The sequence below is a fragment of the Podarcis vaucheri genome, assembly GCF_965113315.1.
Source record: "Podarcis vaucheri genome assembly, chromosome: 15".
Lineage (NCBI taxonomy): Eukaryota > Metazoa > Chordata > Lepidosauria > Squamata > Lacertidae > Podarcis > Podarcis vaucheri.
Window position 1 is genome coordinate 15,296,413 of NC_138753.1, and position 19,062 is coordinate 15,315,474.

A 19,062-nucleotide genomic window follows, 5' to 3' on the forward strand; every position below is an offset into this window, starting at 1 on the left:
TACTTCCGAGACGGGAGGGCGGCCCGGTCGGAGCGGGGATCTCGGCGGCCTCCTCCCACCTTCTTCGAGGGAGTTCAGGGCGGACGGCTCTTTCCGTAGGAAAGGGAGGAAATAGTATATGAAGGTATCAATAATACCTTTCACGCTGGAGTATGACTTTTGCCCCGGGAAGGAATAGAACCCGCGTCAGTCTCGCAGCACCATCCTCATTGTTATTATTAGGTCGCTTTAAGAATACTTTTTATAGTGTAAATTAAAATAACCTCTAGCATATAAAGAAATCGAACCCACGTCCCTCTCGTAGCACCATTCTTAATCTTATTATGTCACTTTAAGAGTACTTTTTACAGTGTAAAATAACTTCTACCATAGAAAGGAATCGAACCAGCAGCCACCTTATAGCAGGTACACATCGTATTCCCACCACTGCTACTACCCCATTTTTTATTATCATAATCAACATCACTTCTTGGCCTTTTGGCTAAGATCAAGTGTATTATTATTATTATTATTATTATTATTATTATGGGGGGGATAAAAAAAATAAAAAATTGTCTGGTAGCACCTTATAGACCAACTAAGTTTATACCAGAACGAACTTAGTTGGTCTGTAAGATGCTACTGGACAATTTTTTTTATTTTGACTGCTTCAGACCAACACAGCTACCTACCTGAATCTATTATTGTTATCATTATTATTATGGTTGTCACTTTATCCACTGAAAATGACTCAAAGCAACTTGCAGATACTAAAACTCATTAACAACCTGTGAGGTTATTCCTAGTAAACCACACCATGTGTTTTAGAGCATAGCCAAGGCACGTTTAGAAAGTGTGCCACTTCCCCTTATGTGGTGCAGCAATAAAAATGCTAGCACATTTGCAAAGCTAAGCAGGGTCCAGTATGGTTTCAAATTGGATGGAGGACTGTGTGTTGAGATTCCTGCATTGCAGTGAGCTGGGCTAGATGACCCTAAGGATCCCTTCTATGAGTCCTGGGAACAGTAGTTTGCAAAGGGTTCTGGGAATTGTGGCTCTGTGGGGGGGGAGAAAGTACAGTTCCCAGGATCCTTTGGGGGAAGCAATGTGCTTGAATTTCTTCACCAAGAGAAGGACCTCCCCTGAAGATCTCAGAGCCTGGGCAAGTGAGGGAATACCATCTTTCAGATAGCTTGGACTTAAGCCACGTAGGGCTTTATAGGTCACAACCAGCACTTTGAATTGTGCCTGGAAACAGTGGAGCTCTTGTAGCAAAGGAGTCATCTGCTTCTCTATAACCAGCCCCTGCAAACAGTTTGGCTGCAGCTCTTTGAGCCAGTCAAAGTTTCTGATCACATTTCAAAGGCAGCCCTTTGGGAGAGTCCTGTACGCTACCTTGAGCTCCTTGGAAGAAAGGTGGGATATTAAATAAACAAACAAAATGTGCATTTGGCGTGGGACCGCAGTCCTGATTCTGCAAGCGCTTCTTACGTTCTTACGCAGTCCAGCTACAGAAATTTTTCCCCTTTTACTTGGGTGTGGAAAAACTTTTCCCCACCAGATAATGCAGATCTACAACTTCTACAATCCCTGGCTGTTGGCCATGCTTGTTTTTACTGATAATTTAATTGTTTTATTCTCTTTGTAAACCACTTCAAGGTTTTTCTGCTACAATTGAGCAGTGTGTTTTTGGCAACAGCTAAGTCCGTATGGTATAGCTCAGCCAGTAGAGCATGAGAGCCGAAATCTATAGCTTTGAACTCTATTGTATCTGTCCCTTAATAACATCAGAGCGGGGATAGCTCAGTTAGTAGATAGTGAGAGACTCTTAACCTCATAGTCACAGGTTCGAGCCCCACATTGGGCAAAAGATTCCTGTATTGCAGGGGGTTGGACTAGATGACCTTGGTGGCCCCATCCAACTCTACAGTTCTATTATTCTATGAAATAAAAACAGCAGCTACGATAAGTGGTTGCATGAAAGCACCCTCTGGTTAGCAAAAGAGAAACATATATATACACACAGAGAGAGCTTTCTTGCTGGTCCCTGGCCCAGCCATGTTGCTAGACAACACAGAGAGAACAAAGGCACTTTGTCCCCTTTTTCCTCCCCAAAAAAGTGTGCTCAGCATAGCAACGTTTCGGTGCAGCGTTCTGAGTGAGATGGCAGGGGGGCCCAGGGTCACTTGTGTGCATGTTGGTATTAACTATTGAAAGCAGAGAGGCCCAGCGCCAGCTATTGTGAGTATTTGTATTCTTTGTCATGAAAGATGTTTACTACGCTCAGCATTTTGCTGATGACACCAAAGTGTCTTTTTTCTCTCCCCTTTCCTTTCCTTTCCTTTTCTGTTTCTTTCTTTTTTATAAAAAAAGGAAACACGCACAAACATTCCCTATTCATTAAAACAACTGGTTTTTTAAAAAACAAAAATGTCAACACCTCTACATACAAGTTCAGCTGATCAAGCATTTCACCAGCACTTTCAGGATGTATACAGAATCTTTCTTGCAATGCTGAACGTACTTTTTTTTTTAAAAAAAGCTCATTTTAGCACCCCGCATTCATTAAACATAATTGCTTCTTAAAGAATGAAGAATCATTGCTATGCTATTCAGTTTTAAAATAGTTTAAAAGGAACTTTTATTTTATTTGTACACATAAATCTAAGAATAATGAAATAAAAGTTTTATATTATGAGGACCCAGATGTTTATTATTTATTTATTTGTTGGTTTGTTGCATTTATATCCTACCTTTTTCACCAAGGAGCTCAAGTTGACTTACAACCCCCTCTACCCCTCCAAGTTCATCCCTGCAACAACTTTGCAAGGTAGCTTAGGCTGAAAGTCAGTGACTGGCCTCCAAGGTCACATCCAGCAATTTTTATTTGGACCCTTGTCTCTCCCAGGTCCCAGTTCGACATTACCCACTACAGTATACCACACACAAATCTAGGAATAATAATAAAATTACAATTATTATATTTCCTACCTGTTCTTCACCAGAAAGTCCCAGAGTGGGTGACAGCAATGCAAAATACAACATTAAAAACTACTTTAAAACAATTATGCGTACTCTTAAAGACACAAGACGTTGCCCCAACCATTTTTGATTCAATTACACTGAATTTTTTTCAGTATAATGGCTTGTGGTCTATTTGTCAATGTGCCTGGCACTTTGCAAGGGACAAGAAGGCAGGTCCTTGCCCCAAGGAGGTTACAATAAACAAAATGACATAGGGGAAAACACAACAACGGAGGAAAGGGAGGCAGAAATCATCTTCAGTACCTTCAGGGGAAATAAGAATCTGCATATCAAAGAAAAATGTTTCATATGAATTTAGATTTTTTGCAATCGGCTAATGGGACACACAGCTTCAGTTGTTCCTTTAGGTCAGCCTTTACCATCCTGCTGCCCTTCAGAAATTTAGGACTACAACTCCCATCAGCTCATGGTGGAATACACCGTTCTCACCCTCTTACTCTCCATTTTATCCTCACAATAACCCTGTGAAACAGGTTAGGCTGAGAGAAGGTGACTGTCCCAAAGACACCCAGTTAGCTTCATGGTGGAGTGGAGATTTGAACTCATCTCCTGGGCCCTAGTCCAACACTCTAACCACTACACCCATGCTGGTTTGATTTGTGTTGTGGGTAGTAGTTTCTGAACATCACCCATTTTTCCTTCTGTGAAATGGGTATTTTGTGGTGCCTTAACTGCTCAGATTTCCACATGGGCCCAAGAGGGTTGGGGGACTCACCCCCTGGTTTTAGCATAAGGAGGCTTATGGGAGGGGAGTTGCTGGTTTGTCGGGGGGGTTGGGTCTTGTTTTTATTATATATTTTGCGTTCTCATTTTGTATTTTCATGTTGCAAACTGCGGTATACAAATTTAATAAATAACCAACAAATAAATATTAAGCTTCCTGTGTTACTTTGCTTCCCTGAGCCAGTGCAGACTGCATTTCTCATCACAACAGCAACCCAAAAGTGAGATTTCCAGACAGGGCAGGGGTGGATAACATCTCCTATTTAGATAAGTAAGCTAAAGTGCTTAACCTTATCTGATTTGTGTCATTAATAAAGGGGGGAAACCCATTAAACAGCATAGGTTATTACATGGTACGAGGAGGGAGAGATTGATACATATGAAAGGAATTTGGACATGATGGACAGGGTTGCTTTTGAAACCATTTTCTTGATCTGATTTGTCAACCGCTGTTGGAATGCAGGAGTAGCAACTTAAAATCACCACCCGGAAGCTGTCTGCGGACAAACGCTGGCTCCCTTGGCCCATAGAGCGAGATGAGCTCCGCAACCCCAGAGTCGGTCACTACTGGACCTAATGGTCAGGGGTACCTTTACCTTATAACAAAATAAGAAATGATAAAAGCAGGAATGTGACATTCTTTGACGCACTTCATTCTTTGCCTCTTGGATCTTAGATGGCAAAAGCCTTGCACAAACACAACACCTCTAATTTTGGAATATTTGATGCAAAGGGGGAAGGGCGACAAAAAGAACAAAACCATTACATGATCAGTAAAACCAGTCAAAGGCAGCTAATCTAAAACATCTGAATAATAAGTTGTTGTTTTTTTAATGAACCAGCAATAAGCTAAAAACAGATCAAAACACATATCAGCATCCTACAACCAACATGTTTAATCAAGGCTGTGCGCTGACTTTTCTAAGCCCTCCCGGGCTTCTTAGACAAAAAGGTGGGAACTGAATGCGATAGATAGATAGATAGATAGATAGATAGATGGGGAGGGATCATCATAATCTAGCTATAATATAATACTTCCCTCTCTCCGCCACACACATAACTTGCTAAATTATTTCCTAAGATTTGGAGGCAGAGTCGGTAAAAAAACGAAACTCTGCAACAAGAGCGAGTTTGATATCTCTTGATGAGTTTAATCACTTCGAGCTATTAGGAATACAGATTTGAGAGCAGCCCTTCCAGAAGCGTTGGGGTAAAGCCAGAGGGTCGGTGGGCGGGGCCAGCTATCCGTTCTGCCAGTAAGCCCCGCCCAGGGGGCGTGGCTTGCTGGAGACCGCCGCTTGAAAAGGGGAGCCCTGGGCGGCTTGGAACAGCACAGATCGGCTGGTTGGTGCTTCAGAGGCGCAGCAGGTGAGCCCATCGTGGGAAGCAGCTGCGGGGCGCTCCCTGGCGGTCTCTCCAGTAGCCTTGCAAAGAGGGGAAAGGATGCACCGCATCTCTGTCTCGCTGTGTCTGTCTGTCTGTCTGTCTGGGATGGTAGAGGGGCGGGCTTCTTATGCAAGTATCAAACCACCCCCAATCTCTGGCTCTCTTCCAGATTTTGCAAAGTTTGCTTTCTTTCTAAGCCAAATTGGAGAAGGAGGAAACATCGCCAGACATGGCATCCGAGGTGAGCTGGGAGTTTTTGGAAGTTCACCTCCCCCCCCTGTACCCCCCGTACCCCCCCCAAACCCCACCTTCCATCCCTGTCCCAAAACCCCACCTTCCATCCCTGTCCCAAAACCCCACCTTCCATCCCTGTCCACAATAAGGTTTGTCATTGCGGAGGCTTCCCATCAGAAATCAGTTTGAGCAAAATTAGGGTTTGTAGTTATTTCTGTGATTCATTTTCCGTTTTGATGGCACTGACAGTAGCTTGCATGCTGGAGAGGGCATGGTTGCAGCATGGGATTTTTTGGGATGGTGGAATTCACTGTCACCGAAGAGCTGCTGAAGGGTCTTACATGCTAAGAACCAGTTTCTGGGTTTGCTGTTTTCCTCCTCCCTCCGAAACCCTTTTCCTTTTGTGTCATGTGCTTTACAATTTAAGCCCGAGATCAGGAGTTGTTTTATTACTGAAATTTGTAAGCCTCTCGATGAGCATTTTTTCCAGGGCTGGAGAGTAGGATGTGAATAAATAAAATATATGGTGTATTCCATTGCTGCAGAGCAGACATATGGGTGCCCCTTTATTGGGGTTGTTAGCATGGTTAGATGAGACTCGTATACCCTCCATGGTTAGAGGAAGCGTACCTGTCACTGCTGTTAGTGAACAAGGGCCTGGCTGTTAAACCATGCATATATGTGAGTCCATTGAACTACCCTGTGTTGGAGGCAGAGTACTGAGCTAAACAGCCCCAATGGAATGGTTTCATTTATAGCACTTAGATTCTAGACATCTGGTGCCTGAGTTTTCAGACAACAGCTATTGCTGGGTATCTAAGTTTCATTTTTTTTGACCCGTTGTAGGATTGAATCATAGAACCTTCTTATTTATAGTGTGCCATCAGCTAAATGTTGGCAGATTTCAGGACACACAGAAGGAAGTTCTTCTTTACAGGGCATATAGTTAAACTATGGAACTCCCTCCCACAGGAGGCAGGGATGGCCATAAACCTAGATGGCTTTAAAAGAGGATAGGACAAATTCACGGAGGTGAAGGTTATCAGTGGCTAGGAACCATCATGGATGCGCTCTGCCTTCAAAGCTGGAGGCAGCGATGCTTCTGAAAACCAGTTGCTGGAAACCACAGGAAGGGAGAGATGCTCTTGTGCTCACATCCCTGCTTAGGGGTTTCCCACAGGCATCTGGGTGGGGTCACTGTGAGAACTGGATGCTGGACTAGATGGGCAATTGGCCTGATCAAGCAGGTGGTTCTTATGTTCTAGAGGCGAATGAATTTAGGGTGGGAATGTGAGGGGTTTGCAATGCTGGAAGGCCCAGGGGTTGGGAAGAGATTGGAAGGGGCCGGGTTTTGTGGTGGTGCACCTGCACTGCATACAGAAGGCTCCTGGGGAGCCTGACGCCCACCCTGGCACATCCATTTCAAAGGAGCTTGCACGGCTGAGGGCCGTTTCCTGGTCAAGTCAGACACTCTTGGGCAAGGTGGATCCACAGTCTGACTTGCACATGCTTTACTGGAAGGATCTATACTGATTCCTAGAACTTTAGAGTTGGAAGGGACCCCAAGGGTCATCTAGTCCAACCCCCTACAACATAGGAACCACAGCTAGATAATCCCTGACAGGTGGCAGCCCATCCTCTGTTTAAAAACCTCCATAGGGCAGAGGGCAAGCAGCTCAGTGCATCAGTTTGGTGTGCAGAACCTCCCGGGTTCATTCCTAGATAACATCTCTAGGTAGGGCTGGGAGAGACTCCCTGCCAAAACCTCTGGAGTGCCACTGCCAGTCAGTGCACACAATTCTGAGTGAGATGGACCTGCGGTGCATCTCAGCGTAAGGCAGCCTCCTGGGTTCTTTGATTCAAAAGCATGAGGACTAGAATCTTAACTTTATTTTCAGGGCAAAGGCTGTGGCTCTGTGGCAGAGCATCTTCTTTGCATGCAGTAAGGCTGGGATGGACCGGCAGGTCTGACTCAGTCCTGTGTTAAGAGACCTTTCCTTTTGAAAGCAAATCCTCCCCTAACAAGACTCGCTGTCTCTTGCAAAAAAAGGGTATTTGCAAGTGATGCTTCTCAATGCTAACCTCCATTACTGGCATTGCCCAGGAAAAAGAAGCATTTTTACTTTTTAAAGTGCTGAATGCAGGCTTCAATGTGGCTTGACCCTGAAATGATATTTCCTGGCCGGCTGACCTTTGGCTCCTGAAGAGGCAGAGCAGTCACATGTTGCCCTCCTATTTGTTTTGAGGCAACGGGAGCAGCTGCAGCAACGGAATCCTGTGCTGACAGAAGCAGATTGTGATCCACTGAGTGTTCCGCTGAAGATCAATAATAAGCTATATGTGCTGGATTCACCAAAAAGTTGGCTGGGGGGGAGGGAGAGGCGGTGAGCTCCAGAGGTAGACCTGTGGGTCATATGATTTCAGAATCAGACTTCAACATTTGAGGGGAGCTCTGCCGCTTGGGGGGGGGGGTCTCAGGTTCAACCCTGGTAGGGCTGGGAACGTGCCCTGCCTGAAACCCCAGAGAGCCACTACCAGTCAGTGCTAGATGGACCAACAGTGTAATGAAGTACAAGCCAGCTTAGAATCATAGAACTGTAGAGTTGGAAGGGACCCCGAGGGTCATCTAGTCCAACCCACTGCAACGCAGGAATCCTGACTGAATCATACATGGTAGATTTGCCATCCAAGCTCTGCTAAAACAAACCTCCAAGGAAGGCTCAGTCCCCAGTTGCATTCCCAGATAGGGCTAGGAGATGCTCCCTGTCTGAAACCCTGGAGATCCAGTCCATGTGAATAATACTTAGCTAGAGTTATTTCCTACATTCCTTCTTAATTTCTCATTCTTGCTAACCTGCGCAAGGCATCTTCCTTCTTTCCCTAGGGTGATAAACTTTACGGAGGAAGGCTGACGGGGAGTCTTGATCCCATCATGGAGAAGCTCAACTCTTCGATAGAGGTAGACCATCGCTTGGCAGAAGTTGACGTCCGCTCAAGTATAGCTTATGCCAAAGCTCTGGAGAAAGCTGGGATCTTATCCAAAGCCGAAGTGGAGAAGATCATCGGTGGGCTTGAGAAGGTATTGATCCGGGAACTTCAAAGCAAGCTTACAAGATCTAGAAAGGGTGCTTTGGGAGACGGGGACTGTTTCATCTTGAGTAGGGAACATTAGAATTTAAGAACTGGGGCCTGTGTGGGTTTGTTTCCCCTCTTTCCTTGCCAAGAACAGGTTAGAAAATCTCTACTTCAAGAGCATGCAATTTGTGTCCCCCCATCACATCAGTCTGGGATTCCTTGTTAGAAGGAAGAATCAACTTCTCCTTATCCAGTGTACAGTTCCTTTTATAAAAGCACCCCAGAGCCAAAAATATTTCTGTGGTGGGTGATGTCATCCACTTCCCAATATGCTGACACCCCTAAGTGCATGCTGGCTCTTTTTGACTTTCTCCTGGAAAGAAGCAGGGCTCCTAAACACAGTTTCTTGGACTCAGCTGTTAAATGCATGAATGACTCTCTAACTCATCCCGCCACAAACACAAGCAGCAAAGACCGCCTTGTTAATTACTAACCAGCCATTTTTCTGCTGTATTTGTAGATTTCTGAGGAGATTTCCAAGGGCACTTTGGTGATCACCAAAACTGATGAGGACATCCACACTACCATTGAACGCAGGCTCAAGGTTTGGTGCACCTGTTCAATCTACGTTCTGTGGCTTTTTTCTTCTGGGGACTGTAGACTCTAAGGGATTTTTGGCTATGTCCATTTCAGGAAGAAGCAAGCTTCCCCTTACCTCCTGTTTGTCCACCAAAAGAGATCCATACCCTAATTTTCAGTGTCCTAATAGCCCTTTTGGGCTACAAACACGGTTGGATAACTATAGGACAGCAGGATCATAGAGGCCGAAAGCACAAGCAGGTCGAAAACAAACCAAGCTTTTAGATCCACAGAGCCCTACCTCCCCAAACAAGCAAACCTCACAGAACCATCCCCAAGCAAAAATAAATAAATAAATCACCTCAAATTATGAAAATAAAAAAGGGATGAACATGGGGCCTAAGTGGGTGCCAAGGGGGCTGTCTGAGGAGACCATGGTGCCTGCAAGCACCACATCAAGGACCCCAGCTTTAAAGTAATAAACCATGGTTTGTTTACTTGTTGGGGAGACAAGCATGGTTCATTCGGCAAACCATTGGTTCAGACAAACCATGGCTTAGCATTACATGCAAACGTAGCCAATGAATAACTGTTTTCAAGATCTACTTCCTCCAAAGCATTGGACTGACAATGACGATGACTCCTTTTTTCCAGGAGCTGATTGGTGATGTGGCTGGCAAGCTTCACACTGGAAGAAGCAGAAACGATCAAGTAGGAAAACAAGAGTGGATGGCTTATTAGCAGTTTTAGCTATCCTACCCGTTTCTCTCTCTCTCTGCCCTGTTTCCTATGTAAATGTAGTAGCAGATGGTATTGATGAAGGGGGCGTTCTGAAAAAGCTACTCTGTTTTAAAATATAACGTCAAGTTTCTAGTCCTTGAAGCTTTCCAGATAAGTCACACTTCCAAAAAAATCTCACAAGATGGTGGGGAAATGAGGAGGGATTCTTGTAGACACCCTGATTTAAGCCATTGCCCTTTGCCCCTTCCTGTGTCCAGCCGAAGTCAGATTGTGCAAGGTTTAGGGATTTTCTGATACAGAGGATAAACAGCCAGTAATCCCACATTTCTGAACTCGGGAGTTGCACCATCGTGCTCTGAATCTCTTTGCATGAGATCAGCTTTCCGGCTCCTCTTCTGCAAACTCCACTGGGGTGGGGATGGTGGGTCCTTCCTCCTTGCTGAGGTCGTAACAACATAAATAAGAGAATCGGGTCAATGGCCCATTTAGTCAAGCATCAGAGGGAGCGGGTGGCGCTGTGGAGTCACTGCATCCCCTTGATCATTAGGGTTGCCCTTTTCTGAACCTTTTCCAATATCCTTTTTGGGATGAGGCGACCAGAACAGCACACATTATAACTCAAAAGTGCTTTGAGTTACCACTGTATCTCCATCTCAGCTGCCTTTGTTTTTCTCCCTAGCCCAACAGCTCTGGTACCCAACACTCTGAACCGAGTACAACGAGCTATTCATTCATAGCTACTGAGCTTTCTGTCTCTTCTTTATTATTATTAAAAATATGTTCTTGGTCTTGGGGACCAGTTGCTTGTGTAAAATTCGGAGTCTGTTTGCTCTTTCAAGGTGGCCCCTTTCCATAGCTGATTCCTCCAAAGCCCTCTTTTCCTCCTCTAGCCCAGAGCTGTTGCAGTTGAGAGGCAAAGTGGCCTGGTGGTTAAGGAGCTTGTCAGCATCTCTGAAGGCCATGGGTTCAAGTCCTGCTTATTCTCACACTGGATGGCCGCCTCCAGTTCACTCAGCAATGAAGCGGTACCTGAACTGTGCCAAATATATCTTGTATCTTGATTCCTGCATTCCCCACAGCCAGATACTGGTCCTTCAGGCCTTGTAGGGAGCTAACTGGCCTCCAGCTGAGCGCCCCCCCCAATGCAATTCCATACATGGTTACTTGGAAGTAATTCCAACTAAATTTAATAGGGCTTACTCCCAGGTAAGTGTGTATAGGACCAAGGCACCCAGATTCTTATCAGGAGACCCTCAGTGGAAAAATCTGCTTTTGCAGACAAGTTTCCATGACTCACTACCTGCATTTTTAAAAATTAGTAATAGTAATACATTATTAAACGAGCAATTTTTAACCCACAGCAGAGGCAAAGGAGTTGGGGGATGGAAGCAGGGGCAGACCAAGGATGTGGTCTTACCCAACTGGCCACTGAGGTGCAGGAAAATGTTTGCCCAGAATGTCACTGAACGGGGGAAGAAATGTTCCCAAGCTGTAGGAAATAGAAATGTGTTTTAATGAATTCATCGTTGCATTATTATTAAAGTGTATGAACATATGTGTGCAAGACAGGTAAGGGTCATAGCTCAGTGAGAGAGCAACACTTTGCTCCCAGATTGTTCGTTTGCAAACTAGAGAGCTGCTGCAAGTGAATGGAGCCGGCATTGAGCTAGATGGACCAATAGGTTTTGTAGAAGCCATCTTCCAATGGAACAAAATTCTACTCTCCTTTAAGTCAAACCCATGAGATCTAGCTCTGCACTCTCAGCAGCAGCAGCGAGAGCCATAGCTCAGTGACAGAGCACCTGCTTTGAACAAGGTCCCGAGTTTGATCCCCAATGGTGTCTCTGGGTAGGGCTGGGAACGCCCCCCCCCCCATCGGAAACTAGGAGGCCTTCACTCCCATCCTCCCCACCCTCCAACCCAGTAGGAGAGAACAACATGTTTCTCAAAAGTAACGGCTGTGTTCCAATAATGGACATCTTTGAGGCCAGGGTAAAGGATGTCCACTCCAAGCAATCAAATGCTATATGGATTCCAAAACGGTTTTCTTGGATGCCATCAGGACCTTCTGCTGGTTTCTTGGGTAGAAGGGCTTAGACAAAACACCCTCCAATGCTCTTCTTCCTTGCCCCTTGTGGTTGGCATGCGCATCAGGGAAAGAGGCAAGTGAGCAAGCCAGGGGCCACAAGGCAGGGCTCTTTTTCAGTGTGAACCCCCCAATCTTAGCAACTGCCCAGCCACTATGACATGTGGGGCGTGCCTTTGGAACGGTATCCTTGACCAGCTAAACGGATCCCAAATGACCTTCTTCAGCATCCTCTGTGAAAGGGGCCAGATCAGCGTCTCCAGGTGGAATTGTTGGTCTTTCTTTCGTGAGGCCTGAGCAGTGAGATGCTTTGCGGCTTTTCTTCCAGGTGGTGACCGACCTGAGGTTGTTGATGAAGAGCTCTATCACAGTGCTTTCCGGCCACCTGCAGCAGCTCATCCGCACCCTGGTGGAGCGTGCTTCTGCGTAAGCTTCTCTTTATTTTCTCCCTGCCCCTCCGCCACATTTTACTTATATATAGTTTATTGCATTTATATCTCATCCTTTTCCTCCAAGGAGCTCAAGGTGGTATGCATGGTGCTTCCCCATTTAATTCCCGATAACAGCCCTACAAGGTAGGCTAGGCTGAGAGAGGCAGTGCCTGGCCCAAGGTTGCCCAGTGAGCCGAGTGGTGGATTTGAACCCTGGTCTGCCCTAGTCCAACACTCTAACCACTAAACCACGCTGTCCCCTCTTCTTCTTGGACTAGTCACTCTGGCTGCCAGTTCATTTCTGGGGACAACTTTAATGGCTGGTATTGGCTTTCTGAAGCCCTAAGCTGGAGGAGGGAATCTTTTCCTTTTCCCCAGTGTGAGGACTACATTCTTGGGCAACCATCTGGGAGCCATGTGTCAGAAAAGGGCAAGGCCAGAGGCCAAGAATGGGTGGAGAGAACTCTGCAACTCTTTGTGCAGTAGGCAACAAACTTGGTCCAAAGTCAGTGAAATGTGATTTTGTAACTTGGTGGTCTCCTGTGTTTCTTTGCAGTGAAATTGAAGTGATCCTTCCTGGTTACACCCACCTGCAGAGGGCTCAGCCAATCAGATGGAGCCATCTCTTATTAAGGTAACGGATGCCTTCCCCACCTTCCGGAGTTCCTTCTAGTAAGTTGCCCCAATCCATCCTGCAGCAGCTTTCAACCTGGAAGGGAGAGATAGCCTGAGCATGTGCAGAGTGCTAGGTCACCAAAATCTGCTTTCTATGATCCAGGAGGCTCCAGATCCAAGAAGTAAAATTCCTTGGCCCTGGCGGGCGGGATGGCGGGCACCTCTTTTCAGAGATGTGGGTTTGCTTCCTCCTCTTCAAGTCTCTTCCTCTTGACTTCCAACAGCCACGCCGTGGCTTTGACCAGGGATTCCGAGCGTCTCTCGGAGGTGAAGAAGAGGATCGACGTCCTGCCTTTGGGAAGGTAAAAACTGAATCTCCTTCTGGTGTTAGTTACACCTGGGCCAGCTAAGACCAGTAGCTCATCATCACCTGTGAATCTTGAGGATGTTGCGTGTACACCTGTCTCCTTTGGATTTTAAGAATAATTGTAATGTAATGGACCAATATATCCTGTAACTGCTGACAGCAAACTGTTAGTATGTATAGGGAAAGGAGGGAAGTGTTTTCTCAATTCCATGGCTCCCACCCCATGTACAACCTCCCTGCAGTGTTGCAAAGGTTTTTGGCTGGGCAATGTGGGCCTCCCCTGCTAGTTGGCTTCAGCCCTTGCTGCCCTTCCTCTGAACGGGAGGTTAGAAGAGGACCCTGTTTGGGGAGGAGGGATTCTTTCTACCTCTTCTCTCCATTTATTTTATTTTATTTTTATTATTGCAGTGGTGCTCTGGCTGGCAACCCTCTTGGCCTGGACCGTGAACTTATCCGTAAAGGTGAGTGGTGCATTTTTCCTCCCAAATGAAACAGAGCAAAACCATTCTTCCAGGAGGTGAGGGAGTTCATTTACAGACTGCCAAAAATAAAGGAGCCTAGATTTTAGGCTGAATTGGTCTGAGGTGTTTTCTCTTTCCCCCCTCTCACACAACAATACATTCACTTTCTCTTTCTCTCTCTTACCCCATTAATCTACTCTTCGCTTGTGGCAACATCTGTGTGCAAAGTGAATCAATCTGACTTTGTTACTCTTTTGCTCAAATTTCCTTGACGTGTCTCTTTTTGTCTGTCTTTTTTCATTCTAGAACTCGAGATGGCATCCATCAGCATCAACAGCATTGATGCCGTGAGCGACCGTGACTTTGTGGGTAAGTGTGCTGTTTTTGTGTCAGGGCAGAGTTCCGAATATTTGGAATCGGTTGCAGGCGGTAGGTTTGCAGAGGACTAGAACCTTGAAGGCTTTGCAATAAGAGTGAGCTAGTTAAAACAGGACAGCCTGATGGACTCTATTCTTGTTCCCTGTTTGAGGGCAACCATTGAGATCTCTTTTCCCCTCATTTTTTTTCCTCCAGTGGAGTTCCTTTCCACTTCTTCTCTGCTCATGATCCACCTGAGCAAATTAGCCGAAGACCTGATTCTCTTTGCCACAAAGGAGTTCGGATTCATCACTCTCTCCGATGCATTCTGGTAACACTTTGGAATTTCTTAACCCTGTTCTGGGGATTCCTCCGGCAGTCTTGCCCAAACAGAGGTGGAAGGGCCACCTTTTCAGAGAATATTTAGCATTGCAGGGGTCCCTTGCAAATCTATGATTCTACGTCCAATGGCTTTTAAGCTAGGCATTTGGGGATCTCTGTTTTCCTTGCTCACTTAACAGGAATTTCTGAATGAGATGGCTGATAGGGGATTAAAAGACACCCCCTCGCAAAGATGACAGCTTCCTCCTCCACTACACTGGATATTCCTGGGGTCATGCTCCTAGTCCACATGGCACAATTAATGAACTGCAGCTTGTGGTCTGACTGTGCACTGTAAGGCACAGAGGTATTGACATACTTAAAAGATTTGGGACCAGGGCACAAATTTGCATATGCTAATATAAGCAAACATAGAACTTAAAGTCACAGGAGTGAAAAGAAAACTTAAGCCCCCACCCAAATTGTCTCAGATAAATTCTTCCATTAATTTGCACTCCGCAGCAGTTTCCCTTCCATTCAATTTCCACATGGATCTTGCTCCAAATAATTTCAGTTCCCCTTATATTATCACCAAGGTATCATCTCAAGGTAATGCAAACTTTTAATTTGTTCCCCTTCCCAAATGAATACGCCAGGTAGTAATTCAGCTCAACCCAGCTTCAGTTCAATTTCCCCCAAATTCATTTTTATTTTACTCAAACACTGAGATCTGTGGCTCATAGCCTTGTGCCTACCACTGCCCCTAATGGGGCCTGTTCCAGAATCCTCTGCAATTTCAAGCAGAGCAAATATAGAGAAGTTGCTTTTCTCCCACTCACAGAGAGGCTGAAAAGTACTGCTGTGGCCTGAGAGGTTGAACCCAGATCTTGCTTTGCTCTAAGTGTGACATATTCTGTTTTGTTTTTTTCAAAGCACCGGGAGCAGCCTGATGCCTCAGAAGAAGAATCCGGACAGCCTCGAACTGATCCGTAGCAAGACTGGCCGTGTGATCGGAAGGGTGAGTGCCCAGGTTTGGTTTCGGTTCAGTCAGTGACAAAGCCTCGAAAATATTAGTTGTGATTCCTGCATTGCAGTGGGTTGGACAATTGGACGACATGACCATTACAGGGGGTTGGACTAGATGACCATTGGGGGTATGTTGATAAAGGAATAAAATGCAGGTGACCCTTGAGAACTTTCCTTTAAAAGAAAAATCCAGTGGATTTGTCCGTACCTGAATGTATTTGTGACACATGCTTTTTCAGTGTTATTAAATGCCCCCTCCCATCTCATTCCTTCCTTGTTCTTTGCAGACTATTGGACTTCTCGTGGTACTGAAAGGACTCCCCAGTGCCTACAACAAAGACCTGCAGGTAAAAGGATGGGGGCATTAATGGCTTTACCTAGGTCCCAGTTACAGACTGCAACCTTTTGGTGCAGCTGGGTTGCAGCTGGGGCTTGGATCGAGGGTAAGAAACACAGAGGATCTGTGGAACTTCTTGCCACAAGATGTGTGCAGCACTCAGGTTGAGAGAAGGCTTGAGACTGTTCTCTGGGTCAGTGTGGACAAATTGCAGGGGATGGCCATTGCCTACAAGGCCTTGCTCATGAGCTTCCCAGGGGAAACTGACTTATGTCAGACCCTCCAAGTGTTCCTATTTTCCAGGGACATCCCTGATTTAGAGAAGCCGTCTTGGTTTCTGATTTGATCCCAGAATGTCCCGCTTTTCGTTAGGATGTCCTTATTTTCATTGAAGAAATATTGGAGGGTATGTGATGTTTTGCAGGACCAGGTGGGCCTTCTCGTCTGGTTCAGCAGCACATTTCTCATGTAAAAAGAGAAAAGCATTTGTCTGTTTTTCCCCCTGAAAACAGGAAGATAAGGAGGCCGTGATCGATGTGATTGACACCCTGAGTGCCGTGCTTCAGGTCACCACTGGTGTGATCTCTACTCTCCAGGTAAGAATTATTATTTTTTAGGAAGGTTTGCCCTTACTTGCTGAGGAAGCCCAAAAGTGTTCCCATTCTCTCCCCCTCTCTTTCTAAGGCTGGTTCCAGACTGTTACAATTTTTAAAATTTGGTATACCACCAAATCCCAGGTTGCACAATTAAAGTGGATTTGATTATTTTAAATTGCCTATCCATTATACCTGATGTCTTGCAATGGAGCATTCACTACTCTTGCCAAAGCTTTCTGCTGCTATTGGGTTTCTTTTCTTTATTTATTTCTTTTTAATGAATTTCAAGCATTTTTGTTATAAATGCATTTTCTATAGTGTGTTTTTTAAGCAACCAACAAGTTCAATGTGATAATAGGGGATTTGTAAGCAGAGACCTACGTAGAATATGGATGTATGTTTTAATCTGTTTTTGGGGTTGTTTTCTTATTCCCAGTTGTATCTTTATAATGTTTTAAAGAGCTGCTTTGACTGATAACTTGATTGTTTTGTTCTCTTCGTAAACCGCTCTGAGGTTGCTGCTTTTCACAATCAAGTGGTGTATACAATTTTAAAACAACAAAAGAAATAAATATTCTCTTCCAGATCAACAAGGAAACCATGGAGAAAGCCCTCAGCCCTGATATGCTGGCTACGGATCTTGCCAACCTCCTGGTTCGCAAGGGGGTGAGTGTCTAAAGCAGGGGTAGCCACCCCAATGGTGTCCCCTAGAAGATAGGACCAACTGCCAGGAATGATGGGAGCCCAAAAACATCTGGAGGGGACAGTGCACCATGTTGGTTACTCCCGATCCAAAGTGGTAGATTCCACTTGCATTTGTACTTGAGAGCTGTGATCCAGTGACTTCCCCAGCGGATCTGGGCCTGGGTGGGCACCAACCCGCAGGACCACCAAAAACTATGATCTCCTGGAGAAACCGCTGCAAATTTCTGCTTGCACAGGAAATGTGGGCATCTGTTTCCATTACATTCCACTACATAATTCAGCAGGGAACACCCACCCCGAGTTTCAGATAGCACTTTTTGATGCAAGATGGGCTGGTTTCCCAAGAGATGACCCCCCCCAACAGGTGTTTGGGTCTCCTTGTCTGCGCAATACCCCTCAGACCAAATGGACCATTGATCTGATCCAGTAGGCACTGCTTGTGCTCTTAAGGTCCTAGGGGGGAAGCTGCCACAGCAACCTCCTACTCTTTGTAGATTCAGTCTGAAGATTGCAGGGATCAGCTAGGTCCACGTAAGGGGAAGCTCCTGAATGTGTGCTTTTGCGATTGCAGATGCCGTTCAGACAAGCCCACACTGCCGTCGGGAAAGCGGTCCACTTAGCTGAGACCAAAGGAGTGACTCTTAACCATCTATCCCCAGAGGACCTGAAGAGCATCACGTAAGTGTCGCCCTTTTTGCAAAACGTGAAAACCAAGTTCCGTGGAGTTGGAAGGGACCCCAGCGGTCATCTAGCCCAACCCTGTGCAATGCAGGAACCTCGACTGCATCATACATGACATAAGGGCATCCAACCTCTGCTGTTTCTAGCCCTTGTGGCTGCAGACCCAAGGCGTCAGCATCTTATACTGCGTTGAAATCATTCCTTCCAAGAGTCTCTCTAAGGCAGAATGTTAGTTGGCCAAAGAGAGCCATCCCAGCTCAAGGATACTTCCAGCCAGTCAAAAAAACATACTCCGGGGGCTTCGGAGGGGTATGGCTTTTGGCCAGAGATGTGTGGCCTGGAGGAGGGCCCAGAGAACTGGACAGAGAAACCTGTTAGGGGTACATTTGGCCTCCTGGTTTGAGGTTCCCTCACCCCTGACACAGCTCTGCCCTGCATGACTGTCTCTTGGTCACTTGAAAGTGTGACCAACATAGATTAGTTCTCTGGATATTGTTGAATACCCACCGACTGACCTGCATTTTCTTTTCCTCCAGCCCCATGCTGGGAGGCGACATCTCCCAGGTGTTCAACCAGCAGAGCAGCGTGGAGCAGTACACCTCCCCTGGCGGGACGGCCAAGAGCAGCGTGAGCACCCAGATCGAGCAATTGAAGGAGCTCCTGAAGAAACAGAAGGATTAAGCTTTTGAGTGTGGGGGAAGGAAACTGTCCCTTTGCTGCGGGTTGTGCTTATCACGTTTAATCCCGAGTTAATAAACACAGTGGTGTATTGGATTTCACTGAGAAAACTTTGTTGCGTGGTTTTTCTCCCCTTCCCTTTCTCCTTCGTTACAACTCTTCCTGCATTGCAGGGGGTTGGACTAGATGACCCAAAGGTCCTCTTCCAACTCTACAATTCTGTTATTCTACTGAACAAGTTCTCCCACAAGGGCGGGCAGCCGGATCCTCCTTCCATCACACCCTCTTGATGTGCCGGACTCCTAACTCTCAGCAGTCAGCATGCCAGGAATTTGAGGGCCCTATCAGAAGGGTAGATTTGTGTATGGTGTACAATCTCACACAGACTCAAAACCACATTCATGGTTTAATGAATAAAATAAACTCGGGTTAGCTCCTGTACAGTTTTCACTGAGGGTAGCTGCTGGCAGCCATTTTGTCCAAGGGTAAATCCTGAGGAGAATTTTGGAAAGCACCCACACCTGAGAATCTAAGCTTTGATAACAAACTGGAAAATCAAGTTGCTAGTCCTTATGGTTTGAAGCTGAGGGGTGGGAAATGCTGTGGGTGGCAGCACACTGCAACTTAAACGAGTGCTTA

At 45.9% G+C, this 19,062-nt stretch overlaps 1 protein-coding gene across 2 annotated transcripts; it reads left to right on the forward strand.

Moving 5' to 3' along the window:
* The first annotated feature begins 2 nt into the window (after nt 1–2).
* On the forward strand, nt 3–18,533 carry ASL (argininosuccinate lyase). Of its 2 annotated transcripts, none has more exons than XM_082201475.1 (17): nt 3–124; nt 5,303–5,374; nt 8,252–8,446; nt 8,963–9,046; nt 9,676–9,732; nt 12,177–12,274; nt 12,836–12,913; nt 13,179–13,256; nt 13,670–13,722; nt 14,029–14,091; nt 14,296–14,410; nt 15,334–15,418; nt 15,714–15,773; nt 16,276–16,359; nt 16,945–17,025; nt 17,636–17,742; nt 18,282–18,533. In XM_082201475.1, the coding sequence occupies exons 2-17, from the start codon at nt 5,363–5,365 to the stop codon at nt 18,424–18,426; spliced, it is 1,395 nt and encodes a 464-aa protein (XP_082057601.1). In that variant the 5' UTR covers nt 3–124; nt 5,303–5,362; the 3' UTR covers nt 18,427–18,533. The 2 variants fall into 2 exon arrangements, with proteins under 2 accessions (XP_082057601.1, XP_082057600.1); XM_082201474.1 differs by lacking the exon at nt 3–124 and adding an exon at nt 5,009–5,115.
* Nucleotides 18,534–19,062: the final 529 nt, after the last annotated feature.

Coding starts and splice junctions, on each gene's coding strand:
- ASL (XM_082201475.1), top strand. Junction 12,914..13,178: donor TGGAGCCATCTCTTATTAAG/GTAACGGATGCC, acceptor GACTTCCAACAG/CCACGCCGTGGCTTTGACCA. Junction 17,743..18,281: donor GAGGACCTGAAGAGCATCAC/GTAAGTGTCGCC, acceptor CTTTTCCTCCAG/CCCCATGCTGGGAGGCGACA.